The sequence below is a fragment of the Arachis stenosperma genome, chromosome 9 (assembly GCF_014773155.1).
Source record: "Arachis stenosperma cultivar V10309 chromosome 9, arast.V10309.gnm1.PFL2, whole genome shotgun sequence".
Taxonomy (NCBI): Eukaryota; Viridiplantae; Streptophyta; class Magnoliopsida; order Fabales; family Fabaceae; genus Arachis; species Arachis stenosperma.
The window spans coordinates 156,094,489-156,107,451 of record NC_080385.1 but is presented as its reverse complement, the minus strand read 5'-3'; the positions used below and the strand labels follow the sequence as shown (position 1 = coordinate 156,107,451).

At 30.5% G+C, this 12,963-nt stretch overlaps 2 protein-coding genes across 4 annotated transcripts; one reads left to right on the top strand and one right to left on the bottom strand.

The window, feature by feature from the left end:
* Positions 1-825: 825 nt before the first annotated feature.
* On the bottom strand, positions 826-6,380 carry LOC130950582 (uncharacterized). Of its 3 annotated transcripts, none has more exons than XM_057879117.1 (10): positions 6,209-6,380; positions 5,781-5,844; positions 5,083-5,643; positions 4,176-4,379; positions 3,894-4,058; positions 3,380-3,751; positions 3,198-3,277; positions 2,507-2,873; positions 1,682-1,894; positions 826-1,435 (listed from the first exon to the last, which is right to left on the bottom strand). In XM_057879117.1, exons 2-10 carry the CDS (start codon positions 5,814-5,816, stop codon positions 1,097-1,099), a joined length of 2,337 nt encoding a protein of 778 aa, XP_057735100.1. In that variant the 5' UTR covers positions 5,817-5,844; positions 6,209-6,380; the 3' UTR covers positions 826-1,096. The 3 variants fall into 3 exon arrangements, with proteins under 3 accessions (XP_057735100.1, XP_057735098.1, XP_057735099.1); XM_057879115.1 differs by having other exon boundaries at positions 5,772-5,844; positions 6,209-6,365; XM_057879116.1 differs by having other exon boundaries at positions 3,380-3,748; positions 5,772-5,844; positions 6,209-6,364.
* A 5,141-nt stretch (positions 6,381-11,521) lies between these two features.
* Positions 11,522-12,090, top strand: LOC130950769 (heavy metal-associated isoprenylated plant protein 22-like). Its single transcript, XM_057879350.1, has one exon. The coding sequence runs from the start codon at positions 11,572-11,574 to the stop codon at positions 12,013-12,015; it is 444 nt and encodes a 147-aa protein (XP_057735333.1). The 5' UTR covers positions 11,522-11,571; the 3' UTR covers positions 12,016-12,090.
* Positions 12,091-12,963: the final 873 nt, after the last annotated feature.

Below are 12,963 nucleotides of genomic sequence, written 5' to 3'. Positions count from 1 at the left end.
AGATTTTTTTATCAAATTCGTCGTTTAAAAGTTTTAAGTTAGTTATGTTAGTCCTTCCGTCACTTTTTTTGTTGATGGTATCAAAATTTGCTAATATAGTAGGTTAAGTGACACCTCAACAGACACCTAAGAGTCTTAATTGACTATTAATATGATTAGTTTATGAAATTATATAAAATCAATTCTAAATTGAGACGTTTCAATGTCTCAATTTCTTCCTTCAAATAGATTTTGATTTGATCTAATTTTATAAAGTTATTATGTTAATAGTCAATTAACACTTTTAGGTGTGTTGGATTTTACTTAACGTGCCATATTAACAAATTTTGACACCATTAACAAAGAAAGTGACAGAAAGACTAACATGACTAATTTAAAATATTTAAAGGACGAATTTAATTTTAAATTTTTTTTTCGAAAACCAATTTAAAGAATGAGTGACTTTTAAGAACTAATTTGACCATGTACTCTCTATTTTAATTTTAACTAGCTGTGGAAAAATTTTCTACAATCATTTTTTTATTCAAAAAAAAAAACAACCCCTCCTAATTAAAGTCTTCCATTTGTTTTTGGAAAAAAAGGTGAAATTACTCTTCAATTTTTTGGTAGTTTGATTTAAAAACTTGGGTTAACATTCATTAAATTGTTAACCACTTAGAGACGGTTTGGTTTGCATGGTTATCCACGAAAACGGGAAAACACAGCTCCCAAGTAGTCATTTCCCATTAGTCAGTCAAGCCTATTCACAAATCACAAGACCAGGATAAAAGAGTATTCCACTTTGGTTAAACATTCAAGCCGCACCTATAGAAATTAGAAAGATAATTGAAAAAAAGAGTTTTGACTTTTATATATATAATATGATTTCATTCATCTCTCTATGTATCAACTTAAGCACTTTATTTCACATGCATAGTTACACGCACTGTACAGAGAGATGGGTTGATTAATGTGATCGTGCAGGAATTGCTGGTAAGTTATCAGGGCAAACTCATACGAGTGCACCAAGAATTCTTTTCATCCTGTTGGATCTTCATCATAAACTTGATTTGGAATGGTTCCATCCAGAAACTGCAATTTGATACCCACATCATTGTTAAGATGTTTCTTGAAGCTGTTTCGTCCAGTCAAAAGGCTCCCACTCTTTAGAGAAGCTAGCAACTGCTTGCTTCTGTACATCCACCGCGTCATACTGTCGACGCCGATACATGTCTTCCTCGGCAGACTTCAGCATCCCTCTTATTACATTCAAGCCAAGGTTGCTCTTGAACTGCTTCTCGTCATCAATAACATGGACAAAACCCTTGTTTAGTCCAAACTCAACATGGAAGTATGGGAAGTGCTTTGGAATCGAATTCCGCAGTCCCTTCTGGCTTGTGTCGATGAGTTTCTTAGCATTGTGCTGGCTCCATTCATCTTCAGCTTCATCAATTGCCTATGGTGAACACAATCAGGACAGATTCAACAATAATACAATATTCAATTTGACATAGCGCATGCAACCACACAAGAAAATAAATCAAATCGATTTCAATAGATGCTGTGCAAGAATTATAATTATAATTATAATCTCTAAGAAAAACAAGGAAATTTTGTTCAAAAAAATTAATGAAGAAACCCAGATCATTTCACATAAATGAAAAGCATTGATTACAAATTAAGATGATGTTAGACATCTCACCTTTTTAAAGTACAAAGGAGCCTCTTTGGCAATATCTTGGGGTAACGGAATGCACTCGACCATACAATGTCGTCTTTGTTGTGCCAATCCCATTACGGTTTCAAGAAACACCACCTCCTTCTCTTGCTTTGCAAACATCATTATTAGGCATTTCTTGAAGTTTCGAATTTCAGTCCACACATTATCATCCACCGTCCTTGTAGCTGATTCATGCTGCAATATAAAAGGATATGACAAAGTTGGAAATGTTTAGTAATAAAATAAAAGAAAAAAGCTCCTTATGCCACAAATCAACTAGCTCAAAAATATATGGACCTTCTTTAAATTCACATCAAATATATGATACTTAAATGTTAGGATTAATATAAGAATTAATCGTACCGAATTTGGATCCTCTAAAGCGAGAAAGTTGGTAAAGTGAAGAATTAATCACCATTGATTTTGTAATTTCCATGAAGTGTGTGCCCCACTATCTTATTTTAAGAGTGATTAACTCCTACTTTACCACTTTACCAACTTCCTCACTTTAGAAGGTCTTCATCCATCTGAACAAGTCATCATCCCAATTTCCAGAAGAATGCATCAAATACACTCCTCATTACTATGATCATTTCAACATTTCATTCACACCTTTTACTTAGGAATGGTTCTCATCCTAAAGGAAAATCTTCCAAGAGCTGAATCTTAGTAAAATATCGTCTCCATTATTTATTTATTTATTATTATTTTCTGTAAAGTGATTGTGTCAAGTGAAATCCAAGGTAATACTGCTTTCAATTGGCCTAGCCTTTGAAAGGAACACGAACACTAGTAGAATAAGCTCACCTGAATGGGTAAAATGCAGCAATGGCCAGGTGCTACAGGCTGCCACTGTGGCAACATAAGATATGTGAAATTTGCAATTGATACCACCAAATGCATTGGCCGATTTGGATTTTCCAAACAAAAGAGGCAGCGCTCTTGCTGAGTCAAGAATCGATTTTCACGATTGTTTTTCTGAATAATCTTGTGATCATCATCACCTGCACGTGTCTTTCTACTCTTTTTGCTTGGACCATCATCATAATCATATTCATCATCGGCCCGACTAGAAACCTTAAACTGCTTGTTCTGCATGATCTTGCGAGCAAGATGCATGTCAGCATCATCCTCTCCTTTTTTCTGTTGAGCATATACTTTCTGTGTAGCATATCTTGAATAAAATAAACACACAGTAAAGAAATCATAAGAAAATAATTAAAAAAAACAAATATATATATATATATATATATATATATATACACACACACACAAGAACACACTAGCAGCCGATAAAAATAATAACATTCGTAGAAAGTTGCACAGAAAAATAAAGAAATGACAAATCCCCCCCCCCCCTTTGCTATAATAGAAATTTCCCCTTAGACTCTGTTCTGATAATATCAGAAGTGAATAAGTTGCATGCATATGGAGAAACAGGAAAAGGGAAGAGAGGGGGGGGGGGGGAGTATGTATGATTTCAAGATAGTAAAAATACCTGCTAGAATCCCCTTCAGATCTTGATCTAATTGTATGAGCTTGATTTCCCTGTTGTGTGTTCATAATCTTTGCTTCTTGCTGTCCACCAAAAGAGTACTAATTAAAAAACAATACAGTCAAAGTAATTCTGAAACTAGAAAGGCGTGCTCCCTTGACGATTAAATGACTTTATGGTCTCACCATTAGTTTCTCGGCTTCTTCGTGCTTTCCTTTCAAACGAAGTTGCATAGCCTTCGCTGCCAGCTGGTTTGCAGTCATCCCAGTCTTCACCACTTCACTGCTATTGCCAGGTCCATTTGCTTCAGATGAATCATTTACTGGCTCAACACCTTCTACAGCAGAACCATCAGAATTGCTACTCTTGTTGCTAACAAATTCACGCATAAAGCTTCCATCATTAGAAAATTTATTTAGGCTAGATGCCGCTGCAGAAATGAGTGCAGCTCCCTCAGCAGAATGTTGACTTTTTCGCTTTCCCCAAGATAAAGAATCTCGAACTTTAGGTGCTTTCATTTCACCATGCCGGACAGAAACATCCTTCAAGTAGTCCTGCTATTGTTATATTATAAAAATTCAGTGAAATGAAACGGAATATACTTCGTGGTCTCAACAAAAGTGAGTTTGATATTATAATAAGTTTCTGAAGAAATAGTCATTGAATAAAGAAGAATACAATAGTTCTCTTATTTGTTACCCTTTTATAATCCCTTCGGCTTTGCTTATCGGTATCTGATTTCTCTTCTGTTTCACCTTTTTGCCTACTTCTTATGGCACGTAGATGAGCACGAGCTGGGGCAGCTGCGTTTGATGCAACAGATGCAGTCAAGTCACCAAGAGAACCCCACCTCTCAGCTACAACCTGTGTGTATCCATATAGCAAAAAGCCAAAATTTTAAAAGATGGACTAGGATTTATTTTTCTAGCGTGTGTGAGTACAAAACAAATGAAAAATATCTGGAAAGTATGTAAAAAAAACCTCCTGAAAGCTACGCCCTTCTCGAGCTGCTTGCTCTTGTGCACGCTTTAAAGCTTTAAGTCTCCAACTTGCTCCCCCATCCCCAACAAGGGAAGCAGATAAAAGTCGGTCTGCACCAACTTTAGTCCCATCACTTTCTTCTGGGTAGCCACTTCCATTATCCTTCAGATATGGATTCAACTCCTTAGGATTCACCTTAATTGGCTGAAGAAAAAAAAATATTCAGTCTTTTTAATCCTACAATAGCCATGAGAATAAAAGGAGCAGACAAGCTGCAAACAAAATGGAAATATTCTTCACCTATTCAAGTGTCAAAAGCAAAGTGAAATATTGGTCAATCATTATTCCTTCAAACAAAAGTATACAACAGTAGATGAGCCAAATAGGTTGTAGACACACAGCAAAATCAAATCATAGGTAAGAATCAGGAAATTTACTTTTGTGAATAATATTAGCAAATGTCAACATACTCGTTGTTCTCATTTAGAAAAGCCAAAAGGTCAGCAGGTACATTCTTACTGAACCCTGTTATCTGAAAGCTTTTTCAACATTTTTTCAATACACTTTCTTTGCTTTCTTCATTTCAACTTGCTCTTCTCATATATTTATTTTCAGGAAAAGTTATACTGGGGTGATGAAATATAATAACGTGTTTTTCTTTGCTCGCATTTGTTGTTCATATTTAATGCTATTTAGTTTACCTTTTGCCTTCCCTTTTCATTCGTCCTTTTATTTTTATTCTTGTTATGGTATAGTAAAAAATGAGACCACCAAACTTTGCTCAATAAGACAAAATTCAAGTAAGCAACAAGATGTTAACAAACAACAAACAATCAGAAGATAAATAAAAAACTGAACAGGAGAACGAGAAGCTAAAGGGCAAAAAATTATGGACACTGATTCATACCTCCTCAACAGGATCTTCCTCTGGCAATTTCTCCACTGTATCTGAAACTGTTGGTCCCTTACTCTCAGGCCTAAGCATCCAATCCAATCCCATTTCTTTTCTTGAAATTTCATTCTCACTTATAGAATCTGCTGCAATATTTGCAGCTTCACCTTTTACCTTGCTCTTTTTACTCCCGTGTTTTCTGTTTGTCTTTTGATGCCTCCCCTTTCGATCTTTGAAATCCTTACTAACATCTGAAGAGGATGATGAGCATTCCTCAGATGAATATCTTTTTTTCCCACTCCTTGATCTTGATCTTCGTTTTGACCTTTTACAAGAATCATCTGATGAACCACCATCCCTTTTCTTTTTTGCTTTCTTCGTGTTCTTCTTTTCATCTTGGTTGCTTTCATACTCTGATGAATAACTTTCATCTGATGAATACCACTTCTTCCTAGAACCTTTCTTTATCTTTTCAAGTTCTTCATCATCAGAAGAGCTGTTCCTAGAACTCTTCCCTTTTCCCTTATTTTTTCTCCTCCTAATATCTGATTTAGAAACCAAGTCCTCATCTTGCATCTGTCAGACACATAATTAAGCCAAAAGAAATACAAACACAATCAGACATGCCACACACCAGATGGAATCCGAGAAAATGGAAGAAATAGTGAAAATAACAACAAAGGCGCAATGATAGATAAGCATACCCTACTGACCTGGTCACGAGGAATGAATTTCACCCCAGAAAGCATTTTCTAAATTGTTTGACTGTAGCAATCCCTGTATAAGAACAATGGTAAAAATTACAAAAACAATCAATTGCATAACACCAAACCAAAACAATTAAGCATGAAAAATAGTGTAGAACAGAAAAACTACATAAAAAGAGATACGCGATAGCTCCCAAAACTTACTGAACTCGGAATCATCAACGTTACAAATTGAAATATGAAAATTCTCAACCATACATCCAATCCAAGTGAATCACTCATAATTGACGAGCTTAGTAGTTCAAAACCAAACACAAAATCACGGAGTTGCACGAATGCTACCAAAGGAAAAAGGATAAAAAATAATTTGAAAAAAAAAAAAGAAAACAGTAGTAGCAAGATGAAGGAACAATAGCAGGAGGGAGTTGACATACCTCTGCGAGATGTGCATCCACAGAAGATGGCTGCGAGGGGGAGAGCGCGGCGGTGCTGTAATTCAGACACCACTAGCTGGCGGGGGCGGAGACAGAAGGAAGAACCCAAGAAGGATGCGTCGCTCGTGGGTAGCACTTCTCAAACAATTTGTTTTTTGGGTCAAAGATGGGACCATAGGCTGGCCCAGATCCGCAAAATAAATCATACCCTCTACCCGACCCGGTTCACAAACTTGCTTTCGTTGATTGGATTGCTTTGTCCAAATGATATATCTTGGATCAGTCAGCCCATTGAATATTGTGAAATGTGGATTTTTTTGGACTGAAAATTAATTTACTTTCTTTGGGCTTTGGGGTGTTCGGCCCTTTTTTGTAAAGCAATACAGACCAAAAACTATATTTTGTCATTTGTGTGAAAAAAATATCTTAGTACTACTTTTTTTTTTATTAAGACAAAAGAAAGTTATACTCTGCATACCAAAATAAAATAAAAAAAGAATAAATTTATACTCTCTCTATATGATTTTTGTCCCACAGTAAGAATTTAAATGCAACCTGGTATTCATAATTGAGTAGGTGTCTCCTTTCAATTTTTGTCAGGTTAGCAAATTAAATATGAGTTTAATTTTAATGCATATTTTTAAATAACTATTTACGCAGCAATAAAAATAATTATTATTTTCTATGATGTGACGTTGTGTTATTAAATGCTCGTATAAAACTGATTTACAAATTCATTAAAAAAGTATTGTGCATTCAGACAATATCTTCAATGAACATATGAGAAATTGGTTAACTATACGATTATGCAATTATTATAGAAAAATATGACTCAATTTTAAGCCATAAAATTATAAATAAGTAGTTGTAAATGTTTCTAAAACACGAACATAATACATACAAAGGAAAAGTATAGGGTACCAACATATTATTCGCCAACTTCTGCCAATTCTTATTTATATTTGTGTTTTATAGAAGTGTGTTCGTAGATGTGTCTAGTAATTAATATATTTTAAATACATATATAAAGAGACACATCCAGAAAATATATCTATAAAGACACTTCTATTAAACACAGTTATAAAAAAATATTTTTATTAGACACATCTACGAACACACTTTCATGAAACACAATTATAAATAAGAGTTGGCAGAAATTGGTAGATATGTTGTTGGTAACGTAGCGGAACCGTACATACAAATATTTATCGCAAGTAGTGCTATATATTTTGAATTCTTCTTGGATCATATTCACGCATAGTACTATCATTCATTCATTTAATGGCACCGCGCTAGCCACACTTATTCACACATTTAATCATGCTCCTAATAACATTTGTGATTTGCGGAGGGAAGAACAGAACATAGATTGATAGAACCACCCAGAAGGTTGCTCCATCTTATATACTATACTGTGCAGAAATATGTATATGTAATTGGATTGTGACACTTTGATAAATAATTGAGGCCACAACAAGAGACAGTGACAACAACAATCATATGTAGTTGAATGATTGCCATTCTGTGTTTTTGTGTCTGCATATAATGCACGGAGAGAGACGGACCCATCTCTAATCAATAATTTTTTCTTCAATAATAAGCAAAATAATATCATATAATATATACATACATGGGACAAGTTACAACAAAAATCAACAATCATATATCATATTAGATGTATATATGCATTTCAATTCAATGGCTTTGACGTGTTCTCAATCTATTAAAGTCCAAAATCCGAATGAGTAGTAACATTTTGTTTGATTTAATGATTGAGATCAATATATATACTTGATGATCATCATTCATCAATCAATGGTGATAATGATTACGTAATGCACCTGGTATACCGAGTCTATTGCTTTGTATATACTGGTATAGTAATTTTTTTAATCTTCTAATTAAAAAATTAATTATTATAGCCAAAGCCGCAACTACAAGATGATGAAACATAAAAGTCAAACATTTTTACCTACTCAGATTCAAGTTGTATGGAGTATTAATACTACTATGGTATATAAATATATAATAAATGCTGGCATTGACTTTGTGTTAGTATGAAATGTAGGTAGCTAGTAACATAGTTACAACTCAAATTAAAAGGTGGAATAATAGCCATCAAAATTGAAGTGGTGGCAACCTTTCATTGTGCCCTGGCGTCTCATGCATGCAAATGCAACATACTTGATCTGCTGAGCCTCCACATCATTAACCAGCTGTGATTCAACTATTAATTTTTGAAAGCAACATCAACATACATATCAATCTACGTATATCAAAACATAATAATCACCACAAATATTTTGAATTAATCGCGTGGATAGACGTGATTTTCTATAGTTTCTCACCGTAGATGATGAAAATAATTAAGAAAAGTATAGTTAGATAATTAAAATATTGAATAATGTAAATAATAGATATATTAAATGTTTATTTTATTAGGTGTACGAATGATTATTCTAATATTAAAATTTAGATAGATAATTAAGAGGTATAATATGTTTTGATTTAATTGATGGTTATTTATGTTGTTTAAAAAAATTATTAAAGGATTATTTTGCTCTTAACTACTCTTGTTACAATTTCTACTCTTTTAAAAATAAAATCTCTAAAATAATTTATAAATAGAAACTATTTTTTTTATTAGATCTAAGTTGAATTAGGTTTATTTAATCTCAATTCAATTAAAACGTAGAATATATATTAAAATATGTAAATACTGATTTTTAATGTGTATATTATTATTATTATTGAACGATGATTTCTCTTGTTTTAGTCATAGTTTTTCTCTTAAAACAATATTAACTCCGTTTCTTCACACGTTTAGCATCAAGACCTTCAATTGGTGGCCACTTCAAAATATTAGTTTACGTGGGATTTACTGATTAGAAACATTATTCATCGTTTTCGTCCCCTTGCCGTGATTAGGTAAAGATAATACCACTCGATAATGATTGATTAAAGCTACTAATATTATTTTCCCTTTTCCTATTTTTTTTTTGTATGCATGCGTGTTTGCAGGGGGTATTTACAGCTGGTGTGGTTAATTAAACTGTGGAAATTCAAGTAAAAATGTTTAAAATAGAAGAGTTGAGTAGGTTTTATAATTTATAGTCATCAATTAGTTATTATTATTAATTTTATTTTTTAAGGGAGATATTTTAATAAAAATACTTAAAATATCTTTTTTTAAAGATGTTTGTTAATAACTAAAATTTAATACATATAATTAATTAAATTATATTATTTTTGTCAAAATTAATTCAGATAAATTGATTTGGTAAAAAAATCGGTAAACCAAACTTTGAACAGATTTAAATTAATATTTTTTTATAAAAAATGACTACAATAACTTTATTATAAAAAATGACAAAAATATTTTTATTATATATTTTTTTTAATTTTAAAAATCTTAAATTCTAACTCTATAACGACACAAAGAAAAGAAAAGGGTTAGAATTTAGGATTTTTAATATATATATATATATAAGAATATTTTATTTATTTTTTATAAAAGAAAGATTATAACTATTTTTTATAAAAAAAATGTTAATTTAGACCGATTTAAGATATAGTTTATTAATTTTTTGGCCAAATCAATTTATCTGATATACTTTTGATAAAAATAATATAGTTTAATTAATTATATGTATTAAATTTTAATTACTTAAAAATATCTTTAAAAAAAGACGTTTTAAGCGTATCTAAGTGGCTCCCAATTTTTAATAATGTAAAATTACTCGTTTTTCTTTTATTGATTAATTATTGACTCTCTAAATTTTTTTTAAATATTTTTAAATAAAAATACTTAATCTCGTCTATTAAATAAATTATCATATATTAAAATTTTGATATGTGACATAATTAAAAGTGTTATTCTTATTATAAAGTGTTGTTATATCCTTGAAATCATTACCTTAGCTCCGATACCAATTTTAAAACTTGTTAAAAAAATTAATAGAGTATTGTTTTATTTTTTTATCAATTTTTATAAATTTTATAATATTATTTTTCTACTTTTGTTTTATTTTTATTTTGCGAATTTAATAATTTTTTATGAGTTAAATTTTTATTTATAATTTTATAAATTTTTTAATAATTTTCCCTCTAATTTTTGAAGATTTGTATTTTAATTTATTAATTTTTATTACTAATTGTTCTATTTTTAGTTTAATAATTCTTATTTTATTTTTAAATTTCTTAAATTAAACTTATTGGAAATTAAAATTAAAAAATATATATTTTCTATTAGTTTAAAAAATTCAGTATCATTTTAATTAATAATAATTAGAATCATTAATTTTTTATTTATTAATTTGAATAATTTAATTTTTTTTCTTAAATTTTTTAATTTACTTGTTGATTCAATTTTATACTTTTAATATTAAGTTGTTAACTTAAGCTTTTTAGAACACGTTATTTAAATAATTGTTAATAATCACTACCAAGAGAAAAATCAACTTAGAGAAAAAAAAATTCAAAACCAACTCTATTAACAACTGTATGTTATTACCACGTTACTTTGAGCAAAAGAAAACAGCTAAGCTATATACGACATGAGAATATATCACAGGAATTAATTAATTAACGTGTTGAATTCAATCATTTTTGTCTATTGTTGTCAAATATATAAAGTAATACAAAAATATTATTTGTACACTAAAATTAGTTATTAAATATATTTATATATTAATATATGTCATTTAATTTATTTTTAATATATATTTATATTCTACGTATATTTTATACTAACATAGCATAGTTGAAAATAATAATATAAGATAGCTAGCTTGGAGGTGAATAATACCAAGTTGTCCTTTATGATTGATATATACTACTCTTGCGTAGGAGAGAAACATGATTAGCGACACAAATAATGTGAATATCTAAGCCACTATATTTTATAACAAAATTATTATTTGTATGTTAAAATCAATCATTAAAATCAATTACTAAATATATTTATGTATAAATAGATATGTGATTTAATTTATTTTAGTTTGTATTTATATTTTAATATATATTTTATAGTAATAACTGATTTTAATAGCTAATTTTAGTGTACACATAGTATAGTCGATTGGTGAAAATTTAGGTGCAGTCGACTTCACATAAAATTAATAACTGAGAGCCTTTAAATAAAAATTTAGTCAAATCAGTCAAATCATCTAACAGCTCTCAGTTATCAACTTCACGTGAAGTCTACCTAATCGATTTTATAATATTATTAACCTAAAATTGAGCAGAATTTGCGCACACAACTTTGCGCTATATATATAAAGGAATAAGAGCATTTCCCATAGCTTGTGGAAAACAATAACACACACAATAACTCAAACTCTTGTGTTGTTGAAGAAATAAAAATGGGTGCTCTTGATTTCCTTTCAGAATACTTCTCAGTGTCGAGAACCCCAAGAAAGAAACGGAAGCCAATGCAGACGGTGGAAATAAAGGTGAAGATGGACTGTGATGGGTGTGAGAGGAGAGTAAGAAACTCAGTTGCAAACATGAAAGGAGTGAAGCAAGTGGAGGTGAATAGGAAACAGAGCAAGGTAACAGTGACAGGGTATGTGGATAGAAACAGAGTTCTGAAGAAAGTGCAGAGCACAGGGAAGAGAGCAGAGTTCTGGCCTTACATTCAATATAACTTGGTTGCATACCCTTTTGTTGCTCAAGCTTATGACAAGAAGGCTCCTTCTGGTTATGTCAAGAACACTGATCTTGCCCTCCCTAACCCCAATGCTCCCCATGAGAAGCTTGCTACTCTCTTCAGTGATGATAATCCTAATTCCTGTTCCATCATGTAATCTCTTCTTAATTATCCATGCTTCCTTATTATTAGTAGTAACCACTCTAATATAATCTCATCATTTTCTTAGTTACTACTACACTAGTACTACTTCTATCTTTGTTTGGATACTTTAATCTTCTTCATGTCGTGATTTTCATGTGAATATATGTATTAATATCTTTGAGAATATATATTATTAAGTTAATCAAGAAAGTCATGAATAATATTCTGTTCTGTAATTAAATTTAAACCGATTAAAGGAGGTATATAAATAATTATATTTTTGATGCATTTATGGAAAAGTACGAGAAAGGTTTAGGGAGTATTAGAGATATAATTATTAATGTTACCTTTTTCTATCAGCTAAAGTTTTTGGATGAGTGGTATCAGGACATGGTATTAGAATTATAGATCTAAAAGGTCGAGTTCGATCCTTGGTGAACCCGAAAATCAGTTTAAGCTTAGCGGTAAACAATGATTATCTTGAACAACATAAACAAACACCAATCAAATGAAAATACATTACACCCTAATTTAATACTATTAATTAAATTTACTCTTTTAACCTTAATTTACATTGTTCACACATTATTCAAAAAACTTGTTAGTTACCTATACTTTTCCTTTTTTTTTGTGTTTACATAAAAATTTATACATACTTTCTTTTCTTTTTTATTTATCTTGTACTAAAAATTTCTTTTAAAATTTAATAAAGATTGAACTATAATTTTTTTTGGTCATAAAAACTATTATAATATATCGTAAATTTATTTCTTCTAAATATTCAAGTTGATAGAAGAAGATAAATAATTAATTATATATCTTTAACAACTAACATACAAAATCTACAAAGCAATAATTAAAGTCACAACTGATGAATGAAAAGCAAAGAATAGAAGAAAAAAATGTCTAAATCTTTTATAAGTGACAGTATTTACTATTTAGTTAGTAATGATTCAAACAA